Source organism: Erpetoichthys calabaricus, chromosome 2 (genome assembly GCF_900747795.2).
Source record: "Erpetoichthys calabaricus chromosome 2, fErpCal1.3, whole genome shotgun sequence".
Taxonomy (NCBI): domain Eukaryota; kingdom Metazoa; phylum Chordata; class Cladistia; order Polypteriformes; family Polypteridae; genus Erpetoichthys; species Erpetoichthys calabaricus.
Genome location: NC_041395.2, coordinates 35,963,987 through 35,988,094, shown reverse-complemented (window position 1 = coordinate 35,988,094; position 24,108 = coordinate 35,963,987). Strand labels below are relative to the sequence as shown.

Genomic DNA, 24,108 nt, shown 5'->3' with positions numbered 1-24,108 from the left:
CGGTTTGCGAGCTACTGGTGATTTAAAATCCTGGACAGACAAACGAACAGCCACAGCAGCATATTATATATAAAGATCACATCATTATGAGACCCTCCGCCATCATCATCTGATAAACATGTAGCCATAGAGACTTAAATAAGTAAAATGAGAGCTCCAAAACTGCCTGCTCCTCAGGGAGATACAGTATATTGGCTATGAACTGCCTAAACTGCATAATAACATCTTAAGTTTAGATTTGAATGACTTTGAGGTGAAAAAGGACAAATGGCAAAAACATGGAAAGAATACACAGACTGCGCACACTGCCTGTATGGACAAGTCCCTTAGTGAGGATGGCAGCAGTGCTCTCTGACCCGCAAATTTCCCAGTGACTTTGAGGCACAAAAGACATAAGTTGCTGGCAGTTTATACTGGAGCTTCATGAATGGTAATGAGTGTGTGGCTCTCACCATGTTTCCTGAAGTCTACAATAATGTAGACTGTGTTGTTTTGCTGATGAAAAGTATGAGGTTGTTATTGTGGTATCACTCGACCAGCTCCACTGCTGTAGTTGGTTTCATCATTGTTGCTGAGTCAATTTCAGTTAGAGAGTAAGATGGACTGTGCAGTTTTCCATTAATGCAGATAGATAATTATTATTATTAGAATGTTATTTATTTGTTACTGGGGTAAGTTTGGCTTTTCACAGATGCTCTTTTAAATAAATAAATACATAAATCCCATCCACTGCAACCATCTTTCAGTGACCAGTCCTACTACATCATCAACTCCTACCATGCCACTGGTATGGTCAGTGACAAATCCACCTCCGACCATCACTTTGAGCTGTTTCATAACTGAAGACAAAATAAGGAGATAACTCAGGAAGCTCCACACAGGAAAAACTGTGGGACCAGATGGAGTCAGTCCTTGAGTTCTTAAGGCCTGTGCTGACCAACTTTGTGGTGTCCTCTGTCACCTGTTTCATCTGTCCCTAAGGCTTCAGAAAGTGCCACTGCTGTGGAAAATGTCCTGCATTGTTCCTGTTCCAAAGAAAGCAGACATCTCTTCATCTAATGATTACAGACCAGTGGCACTTAGGTCTCACATCATGAAGACTTTTGAGAGACTGATTCTGGACAAGACAAAACCTTTTATTCTGTTGGAATCCAGGCACTTCCAGGCAGGTGGCACGAGTGCATTGAGAAGGGAGGAGACTACATTGAGAAATGACCTGATCAGTTTTGTTAATGGTTCGTTCCATTTTCTAACTTTAGCTTGACTCCCCCTCTTATTTATGCATTAAAAATATATACACCCAGCTTCTGTAGCCGAGGATCAGACCGCCAAGGTCTTCGGCCACCACCCAACTCACACTGCACCCGACCTCCTTGGCCCCTCCCATAGGTCGTGAGCCCATGGGAAGGGGGACCCACGTTGCCTCTTCGGGCTGTGCCCGGCCGAGCCCCATGGGTGCAGGCCTGGCCACCAGGCGCTCGCCATCGAGCCCCATCTCCAGGCCTGGCTCCAGAGGGGGGCTTCGGTGACCCACGTCCGGGCAAGGGAAAACGCCGTCCAAAGTTTTCGTTCATCATAGGAGGTTTGAACCGCTCTTTGTCTCATCTCTCACCTAGGACCAGTTTGCCTTGGGTGACCCTACCAGGGGCATAAAGCCCCGGACAACAGAGCTCCTAGGATCATTGGGACACGCAAACCCTTCCACCACGATAAGGTAGCGGTTAAAGGAGGGGAAATCACCAAATCCGAGACCATGGTCCTCAGCCAGAATAGGGTGGAGTGCCCTCTCAGGGTTGGTAGCGAGATCCTGCCCCAAGTGGAGGAGTTCAAGTATCTCGGGGTGTTGTTCACGAGTGAGGGAAGAATGGAGCGTGAGATTGACAGGCGGATCGGTCCGGCATCCGCAGTAATGCGGGCTCTGCATCGGTCTGTTGTGGTGAAAAAGGAGCCTCAATTTACCAGTCGATCTATGTTCCTACCCTCACCTATGGTCATGAGCTATGGGTAGTGACCGAAAGAACGAGATCGCGAATACAAGCGGCTGAAATGAGTTTCCTCCGCAGGGTGTCTGGGCTTTCCCTTAAAGATAGGGTGAGAAGCTCAGTCATCAGGGAGGGGCTCAGAGTAGAGCCGCTGCTCCTCCACATCGAGAGGAGTCAGATGAGGTGGCTCGGGCATCTGATCAGGATGCCTCCCTGGTGAGGTGTTCCGGGCACGTCTAACCGGGAGGAGGCCCCAGGGAAGACCCAGGACACGCTGGAGGGACTATGTCTCTCGGCTGGCCTGGGAACGCCTTGGGATTCTCCCGGAAGAGCTAGAAGAAGTGGCCGGGGAGAGGGAAGTCTGGGCATCTCTGCTCAAGCTGCTGCCCCCGCAACCCGACCTCGGATAAGCGGAAGAGGATGGATGGATGAATATATACACCCATTTTCAGATTTTGTTCACCGAGGTATTTATTCTGGATGTAGAAAGAAGCCAAGAAGATGCTGTTGGATTGTCACTCTGATTATAACTGCACTTGACTTTTACTCATTTAATAGTACTCATATTTTGATAAGTTGGAACAACGATAGAAAGAAGGGCTTTGTAGATTGTTATGACATTTTTAAGAGCACCCTATCAGTTGCACCTTTTCAAGAATTTTCTGAAATGTTCTGTGAAATACTGTAACTTTTGTTACACTAATTCATTTTAAAATAATAGTGCTGTGGCTACAACCAGCCCATAATGTTATGTAGGGTAAACTCACTCACACCAGCCAATTTACAGCTACCGAATAAGCCAGTATGAGCACAGAGGGAACAGGCAAGCATTTCTATTCTTGTAATCCACAAGTAACAGTTTAAAGCTGATTAATATACAGTATATGTCATATTTTACTTCATCTTGTTGATATTTAGATAAGAGATTAAAACAGCCACTACTTGTGTTGCCCTTGATCAGTTCAGTTTTCGTGATTTTAAAACAGAATGTTTGTGAACACCAGTTAAGTACAACATGAAACAATTTAACTTGACACATGATTTGTAAAGTTGCAGAAGTTTTCTCAAATACTCTACCATAAAGGATTAAAGTGCTGCTCCACTTAAAGACACAATGTTCTTTAAAACAGTCCACAATTCCAGGTATTTTTAAGGCTATCTACCACTTTAATTACTAAGACACAATGTTCTTTAAGGCAGTCTGCAATTCAGGATATTTATAAATGTAGCCCGATTCGAGTGTCCTCCTGGGTATGACTTTCTGTCCTTGCAAAAGAACAGAACCTCTTTCATTACCAAAAATTGCACCAATAGCAAATGATGGAACAGGGAAAATTGTGGGACGTCTGAGAACTGTTCCAAGTGCATGTGTAAACACAGCATTAGTATCAGTGGCAGGGGCCACACCATTTAATATTCCACTGACATCGTACTTTGGTTCCAAACAATGAAGGATGATGCCTGCCATGTCAGCCACATGAATCCATGGAAAAGGTTGATGTCCAGTTCCTAGTATGCCTCCTAATCCTAACCAGAATGGCCAGATCATCTGTTTCATGGCACCACCATCTTTACCCAGCACTATTCCTAAAAAATGGAAAGAAAAATACCATTATTTAAAGCTCAGATTTTATATGTTATCCACTTTCTAACCTCATTTAAACCCAGACAGGGTCACAGATCAACCACAGATATTAAAAAGAATATTTATAACATAAATTATAACATTATAAAGATCAGTACCCAGAATTTAATTTTACTCTTCACTCACAATAACTCCACTATAAGCATTTTCTTTTGTAGTGACATTATACTATGTACAGGTTTTTTAGGTTAGATTATATTGATTAATATTCATGCCTACTGTTCTTTAAGAAAAGGCTGGAGTGACCCACAAGCTATCCCATGTTCATTAAATGTACACCTCTGTATAAAACTGAAAAGTTTTACATTGCTGTTTTATAAATGTAATATAAAACGGCCTGGAATTACCAGATCGAATTACAACTTGACGGACACTTTTGGCTTGGTCCTCTGGTAATCTACCAGCAGCTTCCCACTCTGTCACCAGTTGAGAAAGGAAATCAAAGTCACCACCTTCACTGTCCTCTGTGTATTCAAGTGTTTCACTTGGTTTATAATACCCTAAAAATAAAATTGTATGCTGTTATAACCTAGTAACCTTTAAACACAATTAACATAACATAACATAACATAACATTCTCAAACTTACATATCTCAGTTCAGGCTCCGGATCTCATAACACTACCCGACCCTGCAAGACCTTATCTGGGAGAACTATATTATATATACTGTGTACAAGTCAACTGCGTTAATTAACCCATAAAATCGATAAATGAATAGCTGTACCGATTACTTTACATTCATTATATGATAGGGGTAATTATTTATAAATTGGCTTATAATGCATATATAATAATCAAATCAACTAACACATAATCAGAAGAACAACATTATACTCTCATACATACTAATTCTATAGGTGCTCATCATCTCACTTTTACTCCAATAACAGAAATCACCATAAAGCACTTCAGAAATGTATTGGACTTTATCTTTATTTTGGTGTTATTTGTCATTTGCCTCGTCTTACTGCCATCTACATATACTGAGAGTAGCAGCTCATTGTTATCCAAGCTAGAGGTTTTTGCGTGTGTCTGGGGGGGTTGTTGTTTGTTTTTATCATATTTATTTATTTGGAGCTTCTGTAAAATTTAAATTTCTCTTTGGGGATAAATACAGTATAGTCTATCTATTTAACTTTGGTTTCTGAAGAAGAAGCAAGGCTGAGAACTGACACTCATGCTATTACTTTTCAATATTTGGAGAACTCCATTCTACTTGCACAGTGTGTATAGGCAAGAGTTTGGACTTTACCAGGTTTTGACTTTGGGACCAACCTCATTAGTACTATGAGAATACACATAGTCAGAACCAGGGTTTTGGATCTTATGATTCCACATAACCTGTATATTTTTATGTATTTTACAGAATAATAATATTAGGAATAGTAATATTAATTGTTTGGCATCTGGTATTAATGGTACATTAATAGACTAAGAGTGAGATCATGAGCAGGCACCTATAGAATAATGTCTATCTGATCACAATTAACATAATGCAGTACAAAATTCTCAAAACCAATAAACCCAGTTCAGACTCGGCACCCCCCAGCATCACTACTATACTGCATATGCATACAGTGTAAGCATATTTGGGCAAAAAAGCTCCCGACTTACTATAAATCTAAAATAGTTGATACTGCTGTTTGTTTGGGAGTTTAAGGGTAAATTACCATAGTAAGGGTACCAGTCTAAACATGGCCTCTACTCACACCAACACCCACATAAACACTCACTCATATGGAATTGCCAGGCAGTTTAATCTGGAGATGTGGGAGGAAAACTGGGTACCCAAAGGAAACCCGATCTGCCATCTGCACAGAAGAATGGGGAAAATAGTCTAAAATAGGAATTCAGAGACCAAAAATTCTGCAAGCTGTGAATTTTGACAAAACTAAGTACTGAATTAGCAGGGTGCCTACGCTATACTAAATGTCATATTTACTTTTTTACATTTTTTTTCATTTCATCAAATAAATTGTAATTTTACATTAAAATTCTCATAAAAATGCCATTGTTTTAGTTTGTTTGCTGTCAACATTGTATATGCTATTTTTTTTTACTTCAAATGTCAACAAAATATGTAATTTGGCCAGAAGTATCCTAGGTTTTTCATGGAACTATATATTTTAAAAATAAATAAATAAAAATAAAAGGACATACCCACTCCTGTGACAAGTACCCAAGAATTGGGGAGCTTATCAGAAGCTACCATTGCTTTCACAAGAGTCTTTGTGGTGTTCAAACGACTTGAAATTAAATCTTTCTTGAATTCTTCATTCCACCTTTAAAAACAAAAACAGCAATGTACTAAGACATGACTGTACAATTGTTTTCTAAAAACATAAATAAATTTATATCCCTTTCAAACTTTTGCTCTTTGTGAAACACAAAACAAATACGACTTTTCTGTTTTAATTACTTTGCAACACCCATAAAAAAGGCATGCTACTCATTATACTGTTGGTGTAACATAGTAGGCATGGCGGCCAAATGGTTAGACAATGGAGAAGGTTTCCAGTCAAGCAGTACTGTGGGCTCACTGTTTGACTCTGAACAGGTCACTTAACTTTCCTGTCCTGCAACTATAAAAATTGCATATGTAGACGACCATGTGTTACTGATGTTCATTAATATGTGTTTTCTTGTTAATACCTTTCTGCTGTTTATTTTATTTTCTGCATGTATTATTTTATTTTCAAAAGACAGTGACCATTTATCCAATATATACAAAGTAACTTCACAGCCCTTTTCCAAATCAACCTTTACTTTTACGTTACAGGAAGAGTCCAAAAAATAGAAACACTTGAAAAAATTAACAGACAATAAATGTGGCTGCATTTAAATTATGTGGTCTTTCCTTTTTGTGAGCCTAATTTTTTTTTTATTTAAATGTTATAGAATTTGTAAATTAAATGACAGTGAACAATACACAGATCATTCAAGGATACTATTGGTTCTTATATGTTTGTTTCATGTCAGTGTCGACACTTGTTTTTGAACTTTTGAAACAAAACTTAACATAGCTACACTGTTTGTGAGCTAATTTAAGGCCATGTAGCATTACTCAACGTTGTGATTTTCAGTCGTAGCCTTTATTAACATAATCTTAGCAAGTGGGAGGCAGTCGGTGTCACACTCCCTTGAAGCCAGTCACATAATGCGACATAGCCAGTGACAGTCACACTAGTCCACGACTCTTTCCAACAAAATCAATCTGATATTATCTTTAGTCGTGGGAGGGGGGCTCATTGTGCATGACAGCTGACAACCAATGAATGCTAATCTGGAAGTATTATGAATATAATGCAGCTACAAGGAATAAAGAATGCAAGTGTTCTGGACCTTATATATGGAAATGAAACTGTTTGATGTCTCATTATTTTGATACATCTGCAGCTTCTTGGTTTGCTAATATTCTGAATTACCATCCCAAAGTTAGTTCTTATTGAAGGATGTGGTAAGAAGATTACAAGTAAGGTGGAATATTTTAATTCTACAGTGTAAGCTGCAGCCATCATTGTGACCCAAAAAAAATAAATGAAGAAATCCTTAAGTACTAAAATACCTTGGAAACCTCGCACAGTGTCCGATCATAAGAGAAAATGCTGTAGAGCTGAGCTTAAATGGAGGAAAACTAAATTAACAATATCCTATGAAATAGTAAAGGCACATAAAACTACCTAACTATTGGGTCTTCTAAACCCAGTTCAGACAAAAAAATGCTTCCTGAAAACTTCAAGCAGAATGTGTGAGGCTTTTGCCACATTTTTAAAAACACAGAATAAGTGATATTACATATAATACATCCCTCCAAAACGACTCCTATTGAACCTCAGCACGCTCTTTTTAACAAATTAAATTCTTTCACTGAAATAGGTTTACCTGAACTCCACAGAATAATGTTTCAGCTAAAACCTTCCACTTGTGTCTTTGACCAGATCCAACAAACTTTTTAAAACAAATCTCTGATGTGCTTATTGATAGTGTACTTGACATTGATAACTCTCCATTCCAAATTGGTGTCTTTCCAGAATGTCTAAAGACTGCAGTAATTAAACCCCTCCTGAAGAAAAATATTCTAGACTCATCTGTACTTGACGTTAGACCTATTTCTATTCTAGAAAAAGCAGTTTTTCAGAAATCAGACGACTATTTAAATAAACATTTTATTCTTGGTAAGTTTCAGTCATGTTCTGGAACAAATCATTGTATAGACAGTGCACTGGTTAAAATATTAAATGACCAGCAGGTTAATGTGGACAGAGGTCATATATCTATTCTTGTTATACTAGACCTAAATGCAGCATTTGACACTATAGATCACATTACTCTTATAAATCACCTTAAATCAATAGGTGGGCCTCTCTCTCTCTTTAATTGGTTTCAGTCCTATTTAATAAGTAGAAAACTCTTTTATAGAAGTGGTGATTTTAGTTCAGGGATCCATGATCTTCTATACGACATACCACAAGGATCTATTCTAGTCCCTCAGTTATTTTCAGTCTACAGTACATGCTCCTGTTAAGACAGATTACCTCAAAACTCAAGGTGAACTACCATACCTATTTAAATGACACACAAGTTTACTTAACTATAGAACCAAATGACCCTGATGCTCTGGGCCATGTGATCCAATGTCTTACTTGTATTTCTGAATGGATGGGTAGGAATATCCTCAAGCTAAGTAGGGAAAAAACTGAAATCTTTGTTGTTTCTAAAAATGGAAATGATGAGGGTATCTATCTATATCTATATATAAAATCCCTATGTGCGTCCAGGTGTCCGTGTGTGGGTGTCTTCTGGTGAAGTGCGCATGTGCGGGGCACGGTGCGATGCGCAATATTACTGCCAGAGAAAGTTGCAGGCGTTTCACGGAAATACAAACCAGTATTACTGCGAGAGGAAATTAAAGGTACACAATACAGTGACGCATATTACAGCCACATACAAGCCAGTATTACTGTCAGAGGAGATTAAAGGCATATTACCGACGAGCACGCCTGTATTACCGCCAGAGAAAATTAAAGGTATATTACGGACGTACAAGCCAGCGGACGTACAAGCCTGCAGACGTACAAGACGGTATCCTTCAATAAGGGCGCACACAAAAAGGCGAGCCTCAAAAGGGCGACCTCAATTGGGCGCAGCGAATAAAGGCGCGTGTAAATAAAGATCTGCACCTTTGTTGCTCTTCACATATTCCAGAGCCATTTGAACTAAATTATCTACGAACGCCTTTATTCGCCACGCTCAATTGAGGTCGCCCTTTTGAAGCTCGCCTTTTTGTGTGCGCCCTTATTGAATAGAGCCGTACAAGACAGTATTACTGTCACAGAAAATTAAAGACACACAATACACGGCGGCAGCCCACAAAGAACGGTCAGCTCAGCAAGTAAACATCAACAAAAGAAAGGCTGAAAGAAAGAAAAATACGACCAACAAAAAGAATGAGGTCAAAGTCCCTTGCCATTTAATATAGACTGTTCCTACTAATGTTTATGCACTACTGTTCTAGCACCCGTTATTGTAACGGGCTAAATGACTAGTTATATAATAAAACACAAAGGTGTACACGTATATATCCTGTATATTTTAGTGTAACCCTGATATTCTGTATATGCATTTAATTTTATCATTTTTATTATGGCTCAGCAATCCATACTAACCCCTACTTTCCCTGTTGTTCTTTTTCCGATTTTCACATGATCCCTGTAGTCCTTACATTGATGGATCAAATGGCCAGATGTCCACATGACCATCATCATCCGATTCTTCCATGCAAAGCCTGTAAACCATGAGGACTGATTTTGATCATTTATGTTAGAATTCCCAGCGGGTTGGAAACCCCTGAAGATTTAGTTTTTTTTTTCGTTTTTTTCTGTCCTCTTGGCCTTTATTTTTTATTACTTAGTATTGCCTAATCTTATTTTTATATTTTTCTTTTTTCTTTCTTTATCTTGCAATGCACTTTGAGATACATAATTTGTATAAAAATGTGCTATATAAATAAATGTTGTTGTTGTTGTTAGAGAAATATGATTGGTTGGTTTGGCTTTGCTGATGCGATCAAAAGTGTAATTACAAATGTTAAACACACAAGCTGGAGAAACAACATAGAAGAACAAGCTGAGAAAGTCACATTCAAATACAGGAAGAATAAAACCAGACAGGAGGCAAAAAAAGGCGCCTCAAAAAAATCTGAAAGAATCTGAGAAGCATGCTTTATAGGAATACAGTCAAGAGAAGGGATGTCGGTGAAGAAAGTTTCAGATACAAGTGAATACAGAGAAAGTGTGTTGAAGGAACAGGTAGGGCAAAAGACATCAAATACTTTTAAATTATTCTATTACCTGTCTTTGAAATGACTGTTTAGAAAGAAACTGACTCCTACTGAAACTGAATCACTTAGCTTCAAGAGTCAAGGCAGAAGAAAAGAATTTAGGAGTAATCATGGACTCTGACCTAAACTTTAAATTGCATATTAACCATATTATTAGGATGGCATTTTTCCATTTAAGGAACATTGCAAAGGTTAGTCTTTTTATAATATTGCAAGATGCTGAGAAATTAATTCACGCTTTTATTTTTAGTCAATTAGATAATGGCAATGCACTCCTAACTGGACAACCCAAGAAAGACATCATCAATTTGTTATAGTTAGCTCGGAATGCAGCAGCAAGAATCTTAACCAGAAAAAGAAGCACATCTCACACGTTTTAGCATTATTGCATTGGTTACTGGTTCCTTTTAGAACTGACTTTCAAATACTTTAATTGGTAAATAAAGTTTTAAACAATCTTGTTCCTTCCTATATTTTGGAGTGCATTCCAAGTTGTAAGCTTAGATCCTTTATTTGTAGACTACTTATTATTCCAAGAACCAAGCATAAAAGAAGTGGTGAGGCGGCCTTTTGTTGTTATGCACCAAAAATCTGGAATACTTTCCATTAGAAATATGCCAGGCTAACACTATGGCATATTTAAAAAAATCCTAAAAAATACACATACATAGAATGATCATGTTCTTCAATGAATATATATTCATTATTAGTCCTACTTTTCTATTTTCGTTTCTGTTTTTTATATGGTGGCATTCTGCAGAACCACCACCTGATCAAAGAACTGTGCATCAGTGTGAAAGGTTTGAATGAAAGTGGATAATCCAACTTTTCATGAGATCCACTGCATCAAGTACTCTGAGATGAAGCCTAAAAAAATAATAAAGAAAGAGTTAAGAATATTTATTTGAGGTAAAATGCCCAGTGGGGGCTAAGTGATCTTTTGGCCTTGAACCCCTGCAGAATGTTTTTTCACCCATTTATCTGGAGTTTTTTGTCCTGTCCTCCCATCCATCTGACCTTATGATCAAACTCATCTTTACAGACAGAAAAAATAATTCTATATTCTTTTCTATATATAGTATAAGGTTGCTACTACACTATTAATTATATATCTATATTATTCAATTAGATTAAATAAACTTATTTAATTCCAAGAAGAAATGTTGATGCATACAGCAGCAGAAACATAAAAATCAGGATACAGACTCACATGACAAATAATACAGCCAATCAATTAATTGATATATATATATATATATATATATATATATATAAATAATGTATATATATATACACACACACACACATACATACATACATACATACATACACACACATATTATATATATATATATATTATATATATATATATATGACTAGACAAAAAGCCCGTTTCGACAACGTAAGATGAAACGGGCACGAGTTTGTATCAGCAGTGTATGAAGAACAAATGATAAGTAATGAAGAAGTTGTTTTGTAATGATTGTAATCTGCTTTACTCATTACTGTACAGGCTTGTACTGTTAGTTGATGAATTTTCCAGACCTATAGTATAATATTGAATGATGAATGTTACAGTACAATATGGAATAGTAATTATAAGTATAAGCACCACAAACCTGATATAGGTGTATTGAATGAATGTGTAATTGAATCAGAATGCGTAATTAGGCCTCGAGCTGTAGTCGAAATCGCCTTTCAGGCCTCTAGAGCTTTAATTGAAGTCGCCTTTCTCTTTGAATTTTTGCGGCCGTAAATCCGCCGCCTGCCACGATGTTGGGGTTGGATGTCGGTCTCGTAAGGTTTTTTGGGCAGCTGCGCAAAAGTCTTCGGACGGACGTGAGTGAGTGAGGAGGCAGGCGAATTATGTATTAGTTCAAGTTCAAGTTCAAGTAGGCTTTATTGTCACTTCAACCATATACAGTTAGTACACAGTGAAACGAAACAACGTTCCTCCAGGACCAAGGTGCTACATGCAACATAAATTACAACATAAATTAACAGAAAAACTAAACTAGCTAACTAAGAAATGTGCAAACAAAAGCAACAAAGTGACAGTGTGACAAAAACACAAACGTAACATAATAATAAGGTGTTGTGGTGATGAGTTGAGGTAGTGGAGAAACAGTAAACATTCCTTAGTGTAGCAGCAAAAATTAGGAAGTAAAGAAGTTAGTGCAAAAAGTTGTCCAGTAATGGATATTGTGCAATATATATATTAAGATATATATATATATATTTTTTTTTTTTTTCAATCAACTTAAGAGTACATTGGGAGGAAGCACTGAATTGCCTGATAGCAGAAGGCAGAAAAGACCCCACAGGTGTTTCTTAGTGCGCTATCATTGAATCAGGCTTTGGCTAAACGTGCTCCAAGAGAGTGCCACCTGGTGGGGATGGAGAAGATTTTTCAAGATGGTATTAAATTATGTGAGAATTATTATTTTTTTTTACATTATTTATTCATTACTATTATTACCTAATTTTAATGTATTTTTCTTTGCTTGAAAACTAGTTCTGATTTCTTGTAATGTGCTATAGAAATGAATTGTTGTTGTTTACATACAACAACAGAATGAGAAAAATAAAAAAGTTGTGGTTGAACTTATAATGCTTGTTTACTCTTCACACAATGCCAGCTCCATCAGGCAGCACGTTATATTGGCTGTCACAAAAAGGGGCGAACACAGCAATGCTGGAAGGTAGGCAGTCAGTCACTAAATAGGACGCGGCTAATGATTTTTGATTGTTTACATGTCAAAAAAAGATCAAAGTCTGACATACAGTACCCAGTGACTCTCACTCTCAGCTTTCTTTGCAGAAGTAAATTAATTTCTACTCTTGAAATTTTGTTTCCCTTCTGCTATACAGTCCCAAAAATTGCTGGGTTAGGTATTAAAACATATTTTTTGTTATTTGGATATACTTTCTAAACACAAATATTCAACTTCATGTACCTAATCCTACTTAGATAACTGGTTTCCTCGTGGATGAACAGCACCACCTTCCTATTGCAGAAATCAAAGACACTGGGATTTATATACAACAAGATACTAATTGATTTGTTGGACCCTTAGGAGACTTGCTTTCTCTTAAGTGGTTTTAAATTGGCATTTCCATTTTTTGTCCTTTTATATTTATCAATGTTAAATTACAAAAAGACATCATTCACAGTGCCTGAAAAAATGTGGTTATACTTTGATAAAATATCAATAAAACAGAAAAATGATTAAATTTAATGTTTAAAAGGTGCTAAAAAAAATACATTAAGGCAAAAGAATCATTAATCATAGACTTACCACCGCAGAGGGTTCATAAGATTCTCCCCTGCAAGATTAACTACACCATCACATGGTGGCAAGCCTTTGAAAGCTACGTCATCCTGTGAAAATGAAAACAAATATTAAAAGTCACAAAATCAATCAATCAATTTTATGCAAGGTCCAGCTTCTACTGTTCACTAATGGAATGAGTTGATATGAGATTGGTTTCCTTGTTTGAACTAACCAGCTCTACTGTAAAATTAAACACTGAAAACTGTATGTTATGTACCTGAATAGTTCAAAATATTTCTTAAAAAGAAAAATAAATTTAATTAATGGACAACATTTGGCCAAATTTTAACTTTCTTACAGTAACTTACAAAAATAATGTCTTTTAACAAAACAGTATTCGAGCCATTGCAGAAACTATTGCCTACATAAACCCCAACGGGAAGCTACACATTTCAGTTAACAAACAATGTGCTGATACTGAACCTTTAAAAATGATAAAGGAAATCGAAAATTTAGTTCTGCACTGTCAAGTTAAGACACTGAAAGGGAAGGCTGGATTAAGGAAAACCTTTAGAGGCCCTAAACACTTAAGATTTTGGTGCCCCCAACCTCTATTATTACTATTATTGTGTGTATATATATATCTGCAGTGGGTTGGCACCCTGCCCGGGATTGGTTCCTGCCTTGTGCCCTGTGTTGGCTGGGATTGGCACAAGCAGACCCCCATGACCCTGTGTTCGGATTCAGCGGGTTGGAAAATGGATGGTTGGATATATTATATATACAGTGATCCCTCGCTATATCGCGCTTCTCCTTTCGCGGCTTCACTCTATCGCGGATTTTATATGTAAGCATATTTAAATATATATCGCGGATTTTTTGCTGGTTCGCGGATTTCTGAGGACAATGGGTCTTTTAATTTCTGGTACATGCTTCCTCAGTTGGTTTGCCCAGTTGATTTCATACAAGGGACGCTATTGGCAGATGGCTGAGAAGCTACCCAAATTACTTTCTCTCTCTCTCTCTCTCTTGCGCTGACTTTCTCTGATCCTGACGTAGGGGGTGTGAGCAGGGGGGCTGTTCGCACACCTAGACGATACGGACGCTCGTTTAAAAATGCTGAAAGATTATCTTCACGTTGCTACGTTCTGTGTGCAGCTGCTTCGTGAAGCGACATGCTGCACGGTGCTTCGCATACTTAAAAGCTCAAAGGGCACGTATTGATTTTTGACTTTGTTTTTCTCTGTGTCTCTCTCTCTCTCCCTGCTCCTAATGGGGGGGGGGGTGTGAGCTGCCGCCTTCAACAGCTTTGTACCGGCGGTGCTTCGCATACTTAAAAGCCAAACAGCCCTATTGATTTGTTTGCTTTCCTCTCTCTCCTGACGCGCACTCCTTTGAAGAGGAAGATATGTTTGCATTCTTTTAATTGTGAGACAGAACTGTCATCTCTGTCTTGTCATGGAGCACAGTTTAAACTTTTGAAAAAGAGACAAATGTTTGTTTGCAGTGTTTGAATAACGTTCCTGTCTCTCTACAACCTCCTGCGTTTCTGCGCAAATCTGTGACCCAAGCATGACAATATAAAAATAACCATATAAACATATGGTTTCTACTTCGCGGATTTTCTTATTTCGCGGGTGGCTCTGGAACGCAACCCCCGCGATGGAGGAGGGATTACTTGAGTACTGAGAAAAGCGCTATATAAATGTAATGAATTATTATATATATATATATATATATATATATATATATATATATATATATATTTGTATTTTTTTATTTAATGTGGGAGCCTTTTGCTGTGGAACCTGGTTCAGCTACACCATTTCCATTTGCAGTTTTGAACCATATGGTCCAATGCAAATCTGGCAACGGAATATTTTACTGGTGTCCCAGCCCCCTTTTCCCTTAATGCCCTAAGCACGTGCTTATTTCGCTTAATTTTTCATCCAGCCGTGGTGAAAGGTAACCATGCACTGCAAAGAAAAGGGAAAGCCTGAATAATATTGTTTTATCAACATCAAGAACTCCATCATATCCACTGCATACCCAAGTAATTTGTCCAGGCCCAGGTTTACGAGAAATAATTGTGACCTCATGTCCTTTGCCCCGCAGCAAATTTGTTAAGGCTTTACCAATAAAGCCCGATCCACCGCCTGAAAGAACAGAAAAAGCATAAATTCGTCACACTTTCAAACTTTGATATGAACTTTATTCTTTACTTGAAATGTCCATTACAATATTTACATCTTTTGGATAGTCAACAAATCTACGAATAAATGCAGGAACGACACAACCGCAGCAAGAACACAAAAGCGGTGTCCTTCAGAGTCAACCATTTAAAAAAAAGAGGCGGTGCTCAGTGACATAAACCTCATTTAATTACTGATTGCATATCACCACTAGATGCAAAAACTAAACATTGTCCTGATTTAAACTATTATTAACGTGAACTGTACTACTAATTTTAATCAAACTAATTGCATTACAAGCTTATTTTACGTTTAAAAAGAGTCTTACCTATCAAGACTTTCATAACGTAAACTATACCTATCCGAAAGTATACGACTTGCTTCGGACTGTAGAGTTATGCGCGAGGTTGTACACTACATTTATCTTCACAGGCTTCCGTAGATAGGAGACAAGGAATTATTTATTTGCGTCATCACATAGTGCGCAAGTACGTCTTTTGCGCATGCTTGTTAAATAAAACGAAGTAATATCGGCTATGATAGTAAGGGCGATTTAAGATTTGTTAGTTCGGCGTTTAACAAAAACACAGAAGCACGGTTTTGACCAACAGAGTGAAGCTGCTTACGATTTTATAAAGAAAAGGCTCTATAATTATTTTCGATTTATAATTATTAACTGATTTCCATTATTTCTAGTTTACAATAGATTTAGGAACGTTATCCAAATAGAGTAGTAATTTGTTTAGACTTTTTCGATTTTAGTCTTGAAACAGGTCGTTCTTTATTTACACCACCGATTTACTGTTAGAATTGTCACAAGTATTTTATCGTTTGAATTGTATACGCTTACAAGTTTGTTTTTATGGATTCCAGTATTTAAAATAGATCGAAGAAATGAGAAAGTTGAAGCTTTGCCTAATCTATTGAACACCTGATCTACATGTAACATTTAATACGTCAGAATACATTGATTTGACTCATCTTAGAATTGGATATGTCGTGTTAAATGATTCACAATGTCACTTAAGAAATATCGCTGAATTATGTAGATTTTTTAATCAATGTGATATAGTTGAGGATTATTCAAAGCCTTTGGAGAGTAACGGTTTGGGTTTACAATACCAACTAAGTTAGATTAATTCACAGAGCGGTTTTGTGTTATTTGCAGTGTGTACTAGATGAGATCACTTAGATGAAGGATACAAGTAATGTTTAATTGGGTAGTTCTGGTAATAAAAATTAGTCATTTCCTCTCCTGTTCTGCCTCTCACTCCAGGCCAGCTGGTGGCAGTAATGCACCATGATCTGGTTTGCCAGCCTCCGTTAAAAAGTTAAGCAGATGAATGCAGTTCTATCCAATCTTTACTTCTGAACCAATCCACTGCTCTAAATAATAAACTGTATATTATTTAGCATATATGGAACACGCAATAATGTTGGATAATAATGCTATCGACATTATATGACTGCACCCCTGTTAAAAAAATATCAGATTTAAGATTTAAACCTTGCCTGAAGAAGGGGCCTGGGTTGCCTCGAAAACTTGCATATCGTAATCTTTTTAGTTAGCCAATAAAAGGTGTCATTTTGCTTGGCTTTTCTCTACATTCATAATGGCTAACACGGTACAACACCCAAGTATTTCAGTTAGTCATAAATCAACACTTTCTACATTAGTATTAAATAAGTTGTTATGTCTGTAATCTGAATTAATGGAGAACTGTAATAATTGCATTTAATTGTGTTTGGAACACTAATTTTCAAATTAGTAAATAAATGGATTAATTTGTTAAAATTATTTTTTTCTTCTTCCCAGTCACAAATGTGCTATATTTAAATTGATGCCATTCTTCTGTTATCAAAATATAATCTTACAATGCAGGAATCTGATAAATTGTCCTTGATCTCCTAAATATTAGTTATATCAGAATCATATTTATTGGTGAAGCATTCTCGCATTCAAGAAATTTGACTCTTCAAAGATAGTTATATGACAGACATAACACACAATTGATAAGTACTCACATGAGATAAATGCAAGGTAAACAATATAAAAATATTCATAGAAATTGCAAGACAGTGCAAGAAATACTGAATTACACTTTAGTTATATGTTAAGACTATTGCAAGATCTTGTGTGAGGGGTTAGTGCCCAGACCTAGCAAGTGAAGCTGAATAAACCATTTATGAGCTTGATAACCTATGGAAAGTAACTGTTCTTATATCTGCTTGTTTTAACATAGTTTAGTTTATAATGTCTGGCAGATGGGAGAAGTCCAAAGAGGCTGTGGTCTTGTAAGGTTTTGGTGATGATTTACCCTGTCTGCTTTGTAACCGTGGAACAGTGCAGGTCATGTAAGGTGGGAAAACATGTGCTAGCCTGTTAAAAGCCTCCTTGTAATTTCAGCTGGACGTGGAAGTGAGTGGAAGAATGTCATACATCATAAGAAAATGTTAAAAAGAGAAAGGGACAGAAACTATATTAATGAAAATATTTACAGTTTCCATCAGTCTACGGTATACCTGTATTATCAATTCCATTGTAAATTTACTGTATCTGCGTTCCTGGATATAAGGGAGCTGGTGCCTTCCTGAGACATACAGGTTTAATTAGTCATTTTATCTTAATGCATATAGCACCATATGTAGATCATATTAACACAAGGTGTTTTACATAGCAAAGAAAGATATATTTCAAATTGAACAGAAACTACAAATGCTTTCAAATACTTGTTATAATTACAGGGTTCAACGCACGAAGGTAAAGAATAAGATAAGTTAAGGGTGGATGAAATGGACAATGCAATTATCTTTCTGCTCCACAAGGCTTATTTTTACCTGGAAGTTCTTCTTCTTCTTGCGACTGCTCCTGTTAAGGGTTGCTACAGCGGATCATCTTCTTCCATATCTTCCTATCTTACGCATCTTGCTCTGTTACACCCACCACCTGCATGTCCTCTCTCACCACATCCATAAACCTTCTCTTAGGCCTTCCTCTTTTCCTCTTACCTGGCAGGTCTATCCATAACATCCTTTTCCCAATATACCCAGGATCTATCTTCTGCACATGTCTAAACCAACGCGATCTCACCTCTCTGACTTTTTCTCCCAAATGTCCAACTTGAGCCGACCCTTTAATGTACTCATTTCTAATCCTGCCCATCCTCGTCATACCCAGTGCAAATCTTAGTATCTTTAACTCTGCCACCTCCAGCTCTGTCTCCTGTTTTTTGGTCAGTGCCACCGTCTCCAACCCATATAACAGCTGCTATCACTACCGTCCTGTAGACCTTCCCTTTCACTCTTGCTGATACTCGTCTGTCACAAATCACTCCTGTCACTTTTCTCTACCTATTCCACGCTGCCTGCACTCTCTTTTTCACCTCTCTTCCACAGTCCCCGTTACTCTGAATTGTTGATCCCAAGTATTTAAACTCATCCACCTTCACCAACTCTACTCCCTGCATCCTCACCATTCCTCTGAACTCCCTCTCATTCACACACATGTATTTTGTCTTGTTCTTACTGACCTACATCCCTCATTTCTAAAGCATATCTCCACCTTTCCAGGGTCTCCTCAACCTGCTCCCTACTCTCGCTACAGATCACAATGTCATTAGCAAACATCATAGCCCAAGGGGACTCCTGTCTAATCTCGTCTGTCAACCTGTCCATCAACATTGCAAATAAGAAAGGACTCAGAGCCAGTCCCTGATGTAATCCCACCTCCACGTTGAATGCATCCATCACTCCTACTGCAGTTTTCACTATTGTCACACTTCCCTCATACATATCCTGTGCAACTCTTACATACTTCTCTGCCACTCCCAACTTCCTCATACAATACCACAACTCCTCTCAAGGTACCCTTTCATATGCTTTCTCCAGGTCCACAAAGACACAATGCAACTCCTTCTGGGCTTCTCTATACTTCTCCATCAACACCCTCAGAGTAAACATTGCATTTGTGGTGCTCCTTCCTGGTATGAAACCATACTGCTGCTCACTAATCATCACCTTCTTTCTTAACCTAGCTTCCACTACTCTTTCCCATAGCTTCATGCTGTGGCTCATCAATTTTATACCCCTGTAGTTACTACAGCTCTGCACATCCACCTTATTCTTAAAAATCAGTACAAGTACACTTCTTCTCCACTCCTCAGACACCCTCTCACTTTCCAAGATTCCATTAAACAATCTGGTTAAAAACTCCACTGCCATCTCTCCTAAACACCTCCATGCTTCCATAGGTATATCTTCTGGACCAACGGCTTTTCCATTCTTCATCCTTTTCATAGCTGTCCTTACTTCCTCCTTGTTAATCAATTGCACTTTCTGATTTACTATCTCCACATTATCCAACCTTCTCTTCTCTCTCTCATTCTCTTCATTCATCAGCCTCTCAAAGTACTCTTTCCATCTTCTCAACACACCCTCCTCACTTGTGAGTATGTTTCCATATTTATCCTTTATCACCCTAACCTGTTGCACATCTTTCCTAGCTCGGTCCCTCTGTCTAGCCAATATACATTTTCTCTCTCCTTAGTGTCCAACCTCTCATACAAGTGATCATACAACTTTTCTTTAACCTTTACCACCTCTCTCTTTACCTTGTGCCTTATCTCCTGTACTCATCTACTTTCTGCATCTCTCTGACTTTCCCACTTCTTCTTCACCATCCTCTTCCTCTGTACCACCAAGTTACCTTTTCCTCCTTCCTCTGTCCAGATGTCACGCCAAGCACCCTTCTTGCTGTCACTCTTAATACTTCTACTGTAGTTCCCCAGCTGTCTGGTAACTCTTCACTGCCACGCAGTGCCTGTCTTACCTCCTCCCTAAACTGAACCTTGCAGTCTCCCTTTTTCAACTTCCACCATTTGATCCTTTGCTCTTCCCTCCCTCTCCTCCTCTTCTTCTTGATCTGCAACATCATCCTATAGACCACCATCCTATGCTGCCTAACTACACTTTCCCCTGCCACCACTTTGCAGTTTTAAATCTCCTTCAGATTGACTCTTCTGCATAGGATATAATCTACCTGTGTGCATCTTCCTCCACTTTTGTACAGTACATCACTCTATGTTCCTCCCTCTTCTTAAAATACATATTCACCACAGCCATGTCCATCCTTTTAGCAAAATTCACTATCCTTTGGTCTTCTTCATTCCTCTCCTTGACACCATACCTACCCATCACCTCCTCATCTCCTCTGTTCCCTTCACCAACATGTCCATTGAAATCCGCTCCAATCACCACTTTCTGTCCCTTGGGTACACTGTCCATCACCTTATCCAACTCACTCCAGAAATCTTCTTTCTCATCCATCAAACACCCAACTTGCAGGGCTTATGCACTGACAACATTCATCATAACACCTTCAGTTTCCAGCTTCATAATCATTACTCTGTCTGACACTCTTTTCACCTCCAAAACATACTTGACATACTGCTCCTTTAGAATAATCCCTACCCGATTTTTCTCCCATCCACACCATGATAGAACAATTTGATTCCATCTCCGATCCACCTGGCCTTACTCCCCTTCCATTTAGTGTCTATTTACCTGGATAAAGCTGACAATACTTTGAGGGTTATGTTTTCTGATTTCTCCAGAGCCTTTAGTACCATTCAGCCATCTCTGTTAACAGGTAAACTCAGAGATATGCAGGTGGATGGGCCTATGGTGTCCTGGATAATGGACTATCTGTCAGGCAGATTACAGTTTGTGAGACTCAAGAACTGTGTTTCTGATATAGATGTCAGCAACACTGGAGCACCACAAGGAATAGTCCTGACTCCTTTTCTCTTCACCCTGTATACCTCCAACTATAAATATAACACCAGGTCATGTCACTTGCAGAAATTCTGAGATCATTCTATACTTATGGGGTGAATTGATAAAGAGGATGAAACTGAATATAGGAGTCAGGTGGAGAGAGAATTGTCAGCGTCATAACATCAGCAAAAACAAGGAACTGAAGGGCTAAAAGATGCCAAGGTCCATTAAGAAAACATCAGGTTTATGATCCGAGTTGGAGATACTACAAGAAGCTATTACAGTTTGTGTGTGTTCCACTGTGGGAGCATATTGGACCGCCATAAACTTATGCTGTTTAGACAGGCAGTAAGAATGCTTCAGTCTGGTGTGCAACTGCATAAATCTTCTGTAAGGGCTTTGGTTTCATTGGCAGAGAAGTGAAGCATGTGGTCATTCTGATATATCAGGTAGTCCAGAAGCAACATATAAATAGTAAAAAGAATTGGACCAAGAAGTGAAATTAAGAAGTGGTACACCAGAGGGGCTTCATAAGTACACTGTAAGTTATACCTCATTTTGTCAATCCAGTCTATTCCTGAAAATGGTTCAGAAAATGAATAATAAGATATTGAAAAACAATTTCCCAGACTATCAGAAAACCCCCAATCAATTATCCCAACTATCACTAACACATATATTTTACATACTGTACATCCTAAACACCTATATAGACATCATTTCTTGATATCTTCATGACATAAAACAGTTACCTAAATAAGAAACTGTTATTGAGGTCATAAATGGGAATGTTTCTATACATTAGCTTACATTTGGGATACAATTGAGAAATCAGGTCTTCACAGTGCTTGAGTGGAAAGAAGGCTCGCCTCTCTGGCTGACCCTAATGGTGAACTTGTCTCACAAAAATAAGTTATAAAATGTATGCAAAAAATAAAATACACTAAATTTTCATTTGATTTCTATTGTTTGACATTATTTTGGAGTATTTTTTCAAGATTACACATATTTAGTGAATAATTATGCAACTACACAAGTGTCTCACACCAAAGTTAACAGAAGCACAAGACCAGAAGGAGGTGGCTCAGAACATATTGGCACTAATAGCAGGACACTTGTTCACACACTCTTGTAACATCCATCCATCCATTATCCAACCCACTGAATCTGAACACAGGGTCATGGGGGTCTGCTGGAGCCAATCCCAGCCAACACAGGGTACAAGGCAGGAACCAATCCCGGGCAGGGTGCCAACCCACCGCAGGACACACACAAACACACCCACACACTAGGGACAATTTAGAATCGCCAATCCACCTAACCTGCATGTCTTTGGACTGTGGGAGGAAACCGGAGCGCCCGGAGGAAACCCATGCAGACACTGGGAGAACATGCAAGCTCCACGCAGGGAGGACCCGGGAAGTGAACCCAGGTCCCCCAACTGCGAGGCAGCAGCGCTACCCACTGCGCCACCGTGCCGCCCCCTCTTGTAACATGAATTTCAAATTTTTTTAAGAGGCGTGTTGGATGAAATGTGCCTTATATTAAAAAAAAAATTTGGATACCTAATTTGTGGTACAAATATAGGAAAATATTGGGTAAAGATAGATGGTTATAGAAGCACATAAAAGCCTATTCCCAGAATAAACCAGGTCACGAAGTATAATGCTTGGATGGATATTGGAATTAACTGAAAAACCTAGAGAAAAAACATGTGAAAAACAAGATTACCATGAAATTATATACACACTGGACTGGGAATTGAACCCAGGAACTAGTCAATGTGAACTCGCAGTTTGATGCATCAGTTCTTTACTGTGCTAAAAGGACAAGGGCCTATCCTTATAACATTGCTTACAGGAACCACCTTTAGCCAGGATGCCTTTTTGCCACTGAACTCTTGCATGTAAGCACCCATGCTCATTTATCCTGGACTGATTTAGAGTTGCCAAATAACATGACATGCATGGTTAATGTGCCAACCTACAGTCTAAGTTTAATGTGTGGCAAAATACCTCAGAAAGTAAAGGACTCAAAATCCACATCCAGAAAACTGAAACTATGGTGTTCTCCAGGATGGATAAATCCTGAGAATTAAAGATATTAGAGAAAATGTACTGATGCAAATTGATAACATAAAACATTTAGTGTCAAGTATTGAATGCCAAAAGAGGATGTGAGGAGGATGTTAAGCGCAGAATTAAAGTAGCTTGGAAGAAGTGAAAAGAACTGTCTGGTGTGTGATATGTGATAAGAAGATTCCAGTCAGTATTAAAGGGAAGGTGTACAAGACCATGATAAGACCAGTGCTAATGTATGGGGCAGAGGCATGGGTACTGAGAAGGAAAGAAGAGAAACTTCTAGAAAGAACCAAGATGAGAATGTTGTACTGGATTATTGGAGTCACGCTGAAAGACAACAAAAGGAATGAGAGCATCTGTCATACAGTTGAAGTAGCAGGTATTAGAGAGAAATTGAGGGAAGCACGTCTGAGATGGTAAAGATACGTGCAGAAGAGAGACACTGCCTGCATTAAATAATTATTAGTAGCAGATGCATTTGGACATCAAAGTCATTGGGCAGAAGAAGAGGTGGAGGGATGTGGTACAACAAGATATGAGGGAACTTCAACTTACACCCAAAGACGTGGAGGATAGAACCAAATGTAAAAGAAGAACCCATACGGCTGACCCGTCATCATGGGACTAAAACAGCCAGGAGGAGAGAGAGATAACATGCATGTTTCTGAATGTGATAGGAAACTGGATTCTCTGAGAAAATTCAAATTCAAAAAGGTAAGTAATATTTGGTAATCAGTGACAGGTTGTTGTTATAATGAAATAACCCTTGCATGTTTACTGAATAATCAGACTAATTAACATCATTTTTATGAGTAAG

The 24,108-nt window shown here is 38.3% G+C and overlaps 1 protein-coding gene across 2 annotated transcripts; it reads right to left on the bottom strand.

The window, feature by feature from the left end:
• Positions 1 to 3,126: 3,126 nt before the first annotated feature.
• sdr39u1 (short chain dehydrogenase/reductase family 39U, member 1) lies at positions 3,127 to 15,871 on the bottom strand. Of its 2 annotated transcripts, XM_028793585.2 has the most exons (6): positions 15,764 to 15,871; positions 15,293 to 15,399; positions 13,268 to 13,350; positions 5,789 to 5,910; positions 3,975 to 4,127; positions 3,127 to 3,569 (listed from the first exon to the last, which is right to left on the bottom strand). In XM_028793585.2, exons 1-6 carry the CDS (start codon positions 15,777 to 15,779, stop codon positions 3,157 to 3,159), a joined length of 894 nt encoding a protein of 297 aa, XP_028649418.1. In that variant the 5' UTR covers positions 15,780 to 15,871; the 3' UTR covers positions 3,127 to 3,156. The 2 variants fall into 2 exon arrangements, with proteins under 2 accessions (XP_028649418.1, XP_051779128.1); XM_051923168.1 differs by lacking the exon at positions 13,268 to 13,350.
• Between the last annotated feature and the right edge of the window lie 8,237 nt (positions 15,872 to 24,108).

What these genes read in the sequence shown, in the direction of transcription:
- sdr39u1 (XM_028793585.2), bottom strand. An exon ending in GGCCTGGACAAATTACTTGG is followed by an intron (nt 13,351 to 15,292) that starts GTATGCAGTGGA and finishes TCATTTTCACAG; the next exon opens with GATGACGTAGCTTTCAAAGG. An exon ending in CTTATGAACCCTCTGCGGTG is followed by an intron (nt 5,911 to 13,267) that starts GTAAGTCTATGA and finishes TTGTTTTTAAAG; the next exon opens with GTGGAATGAAGAATTCAAGA.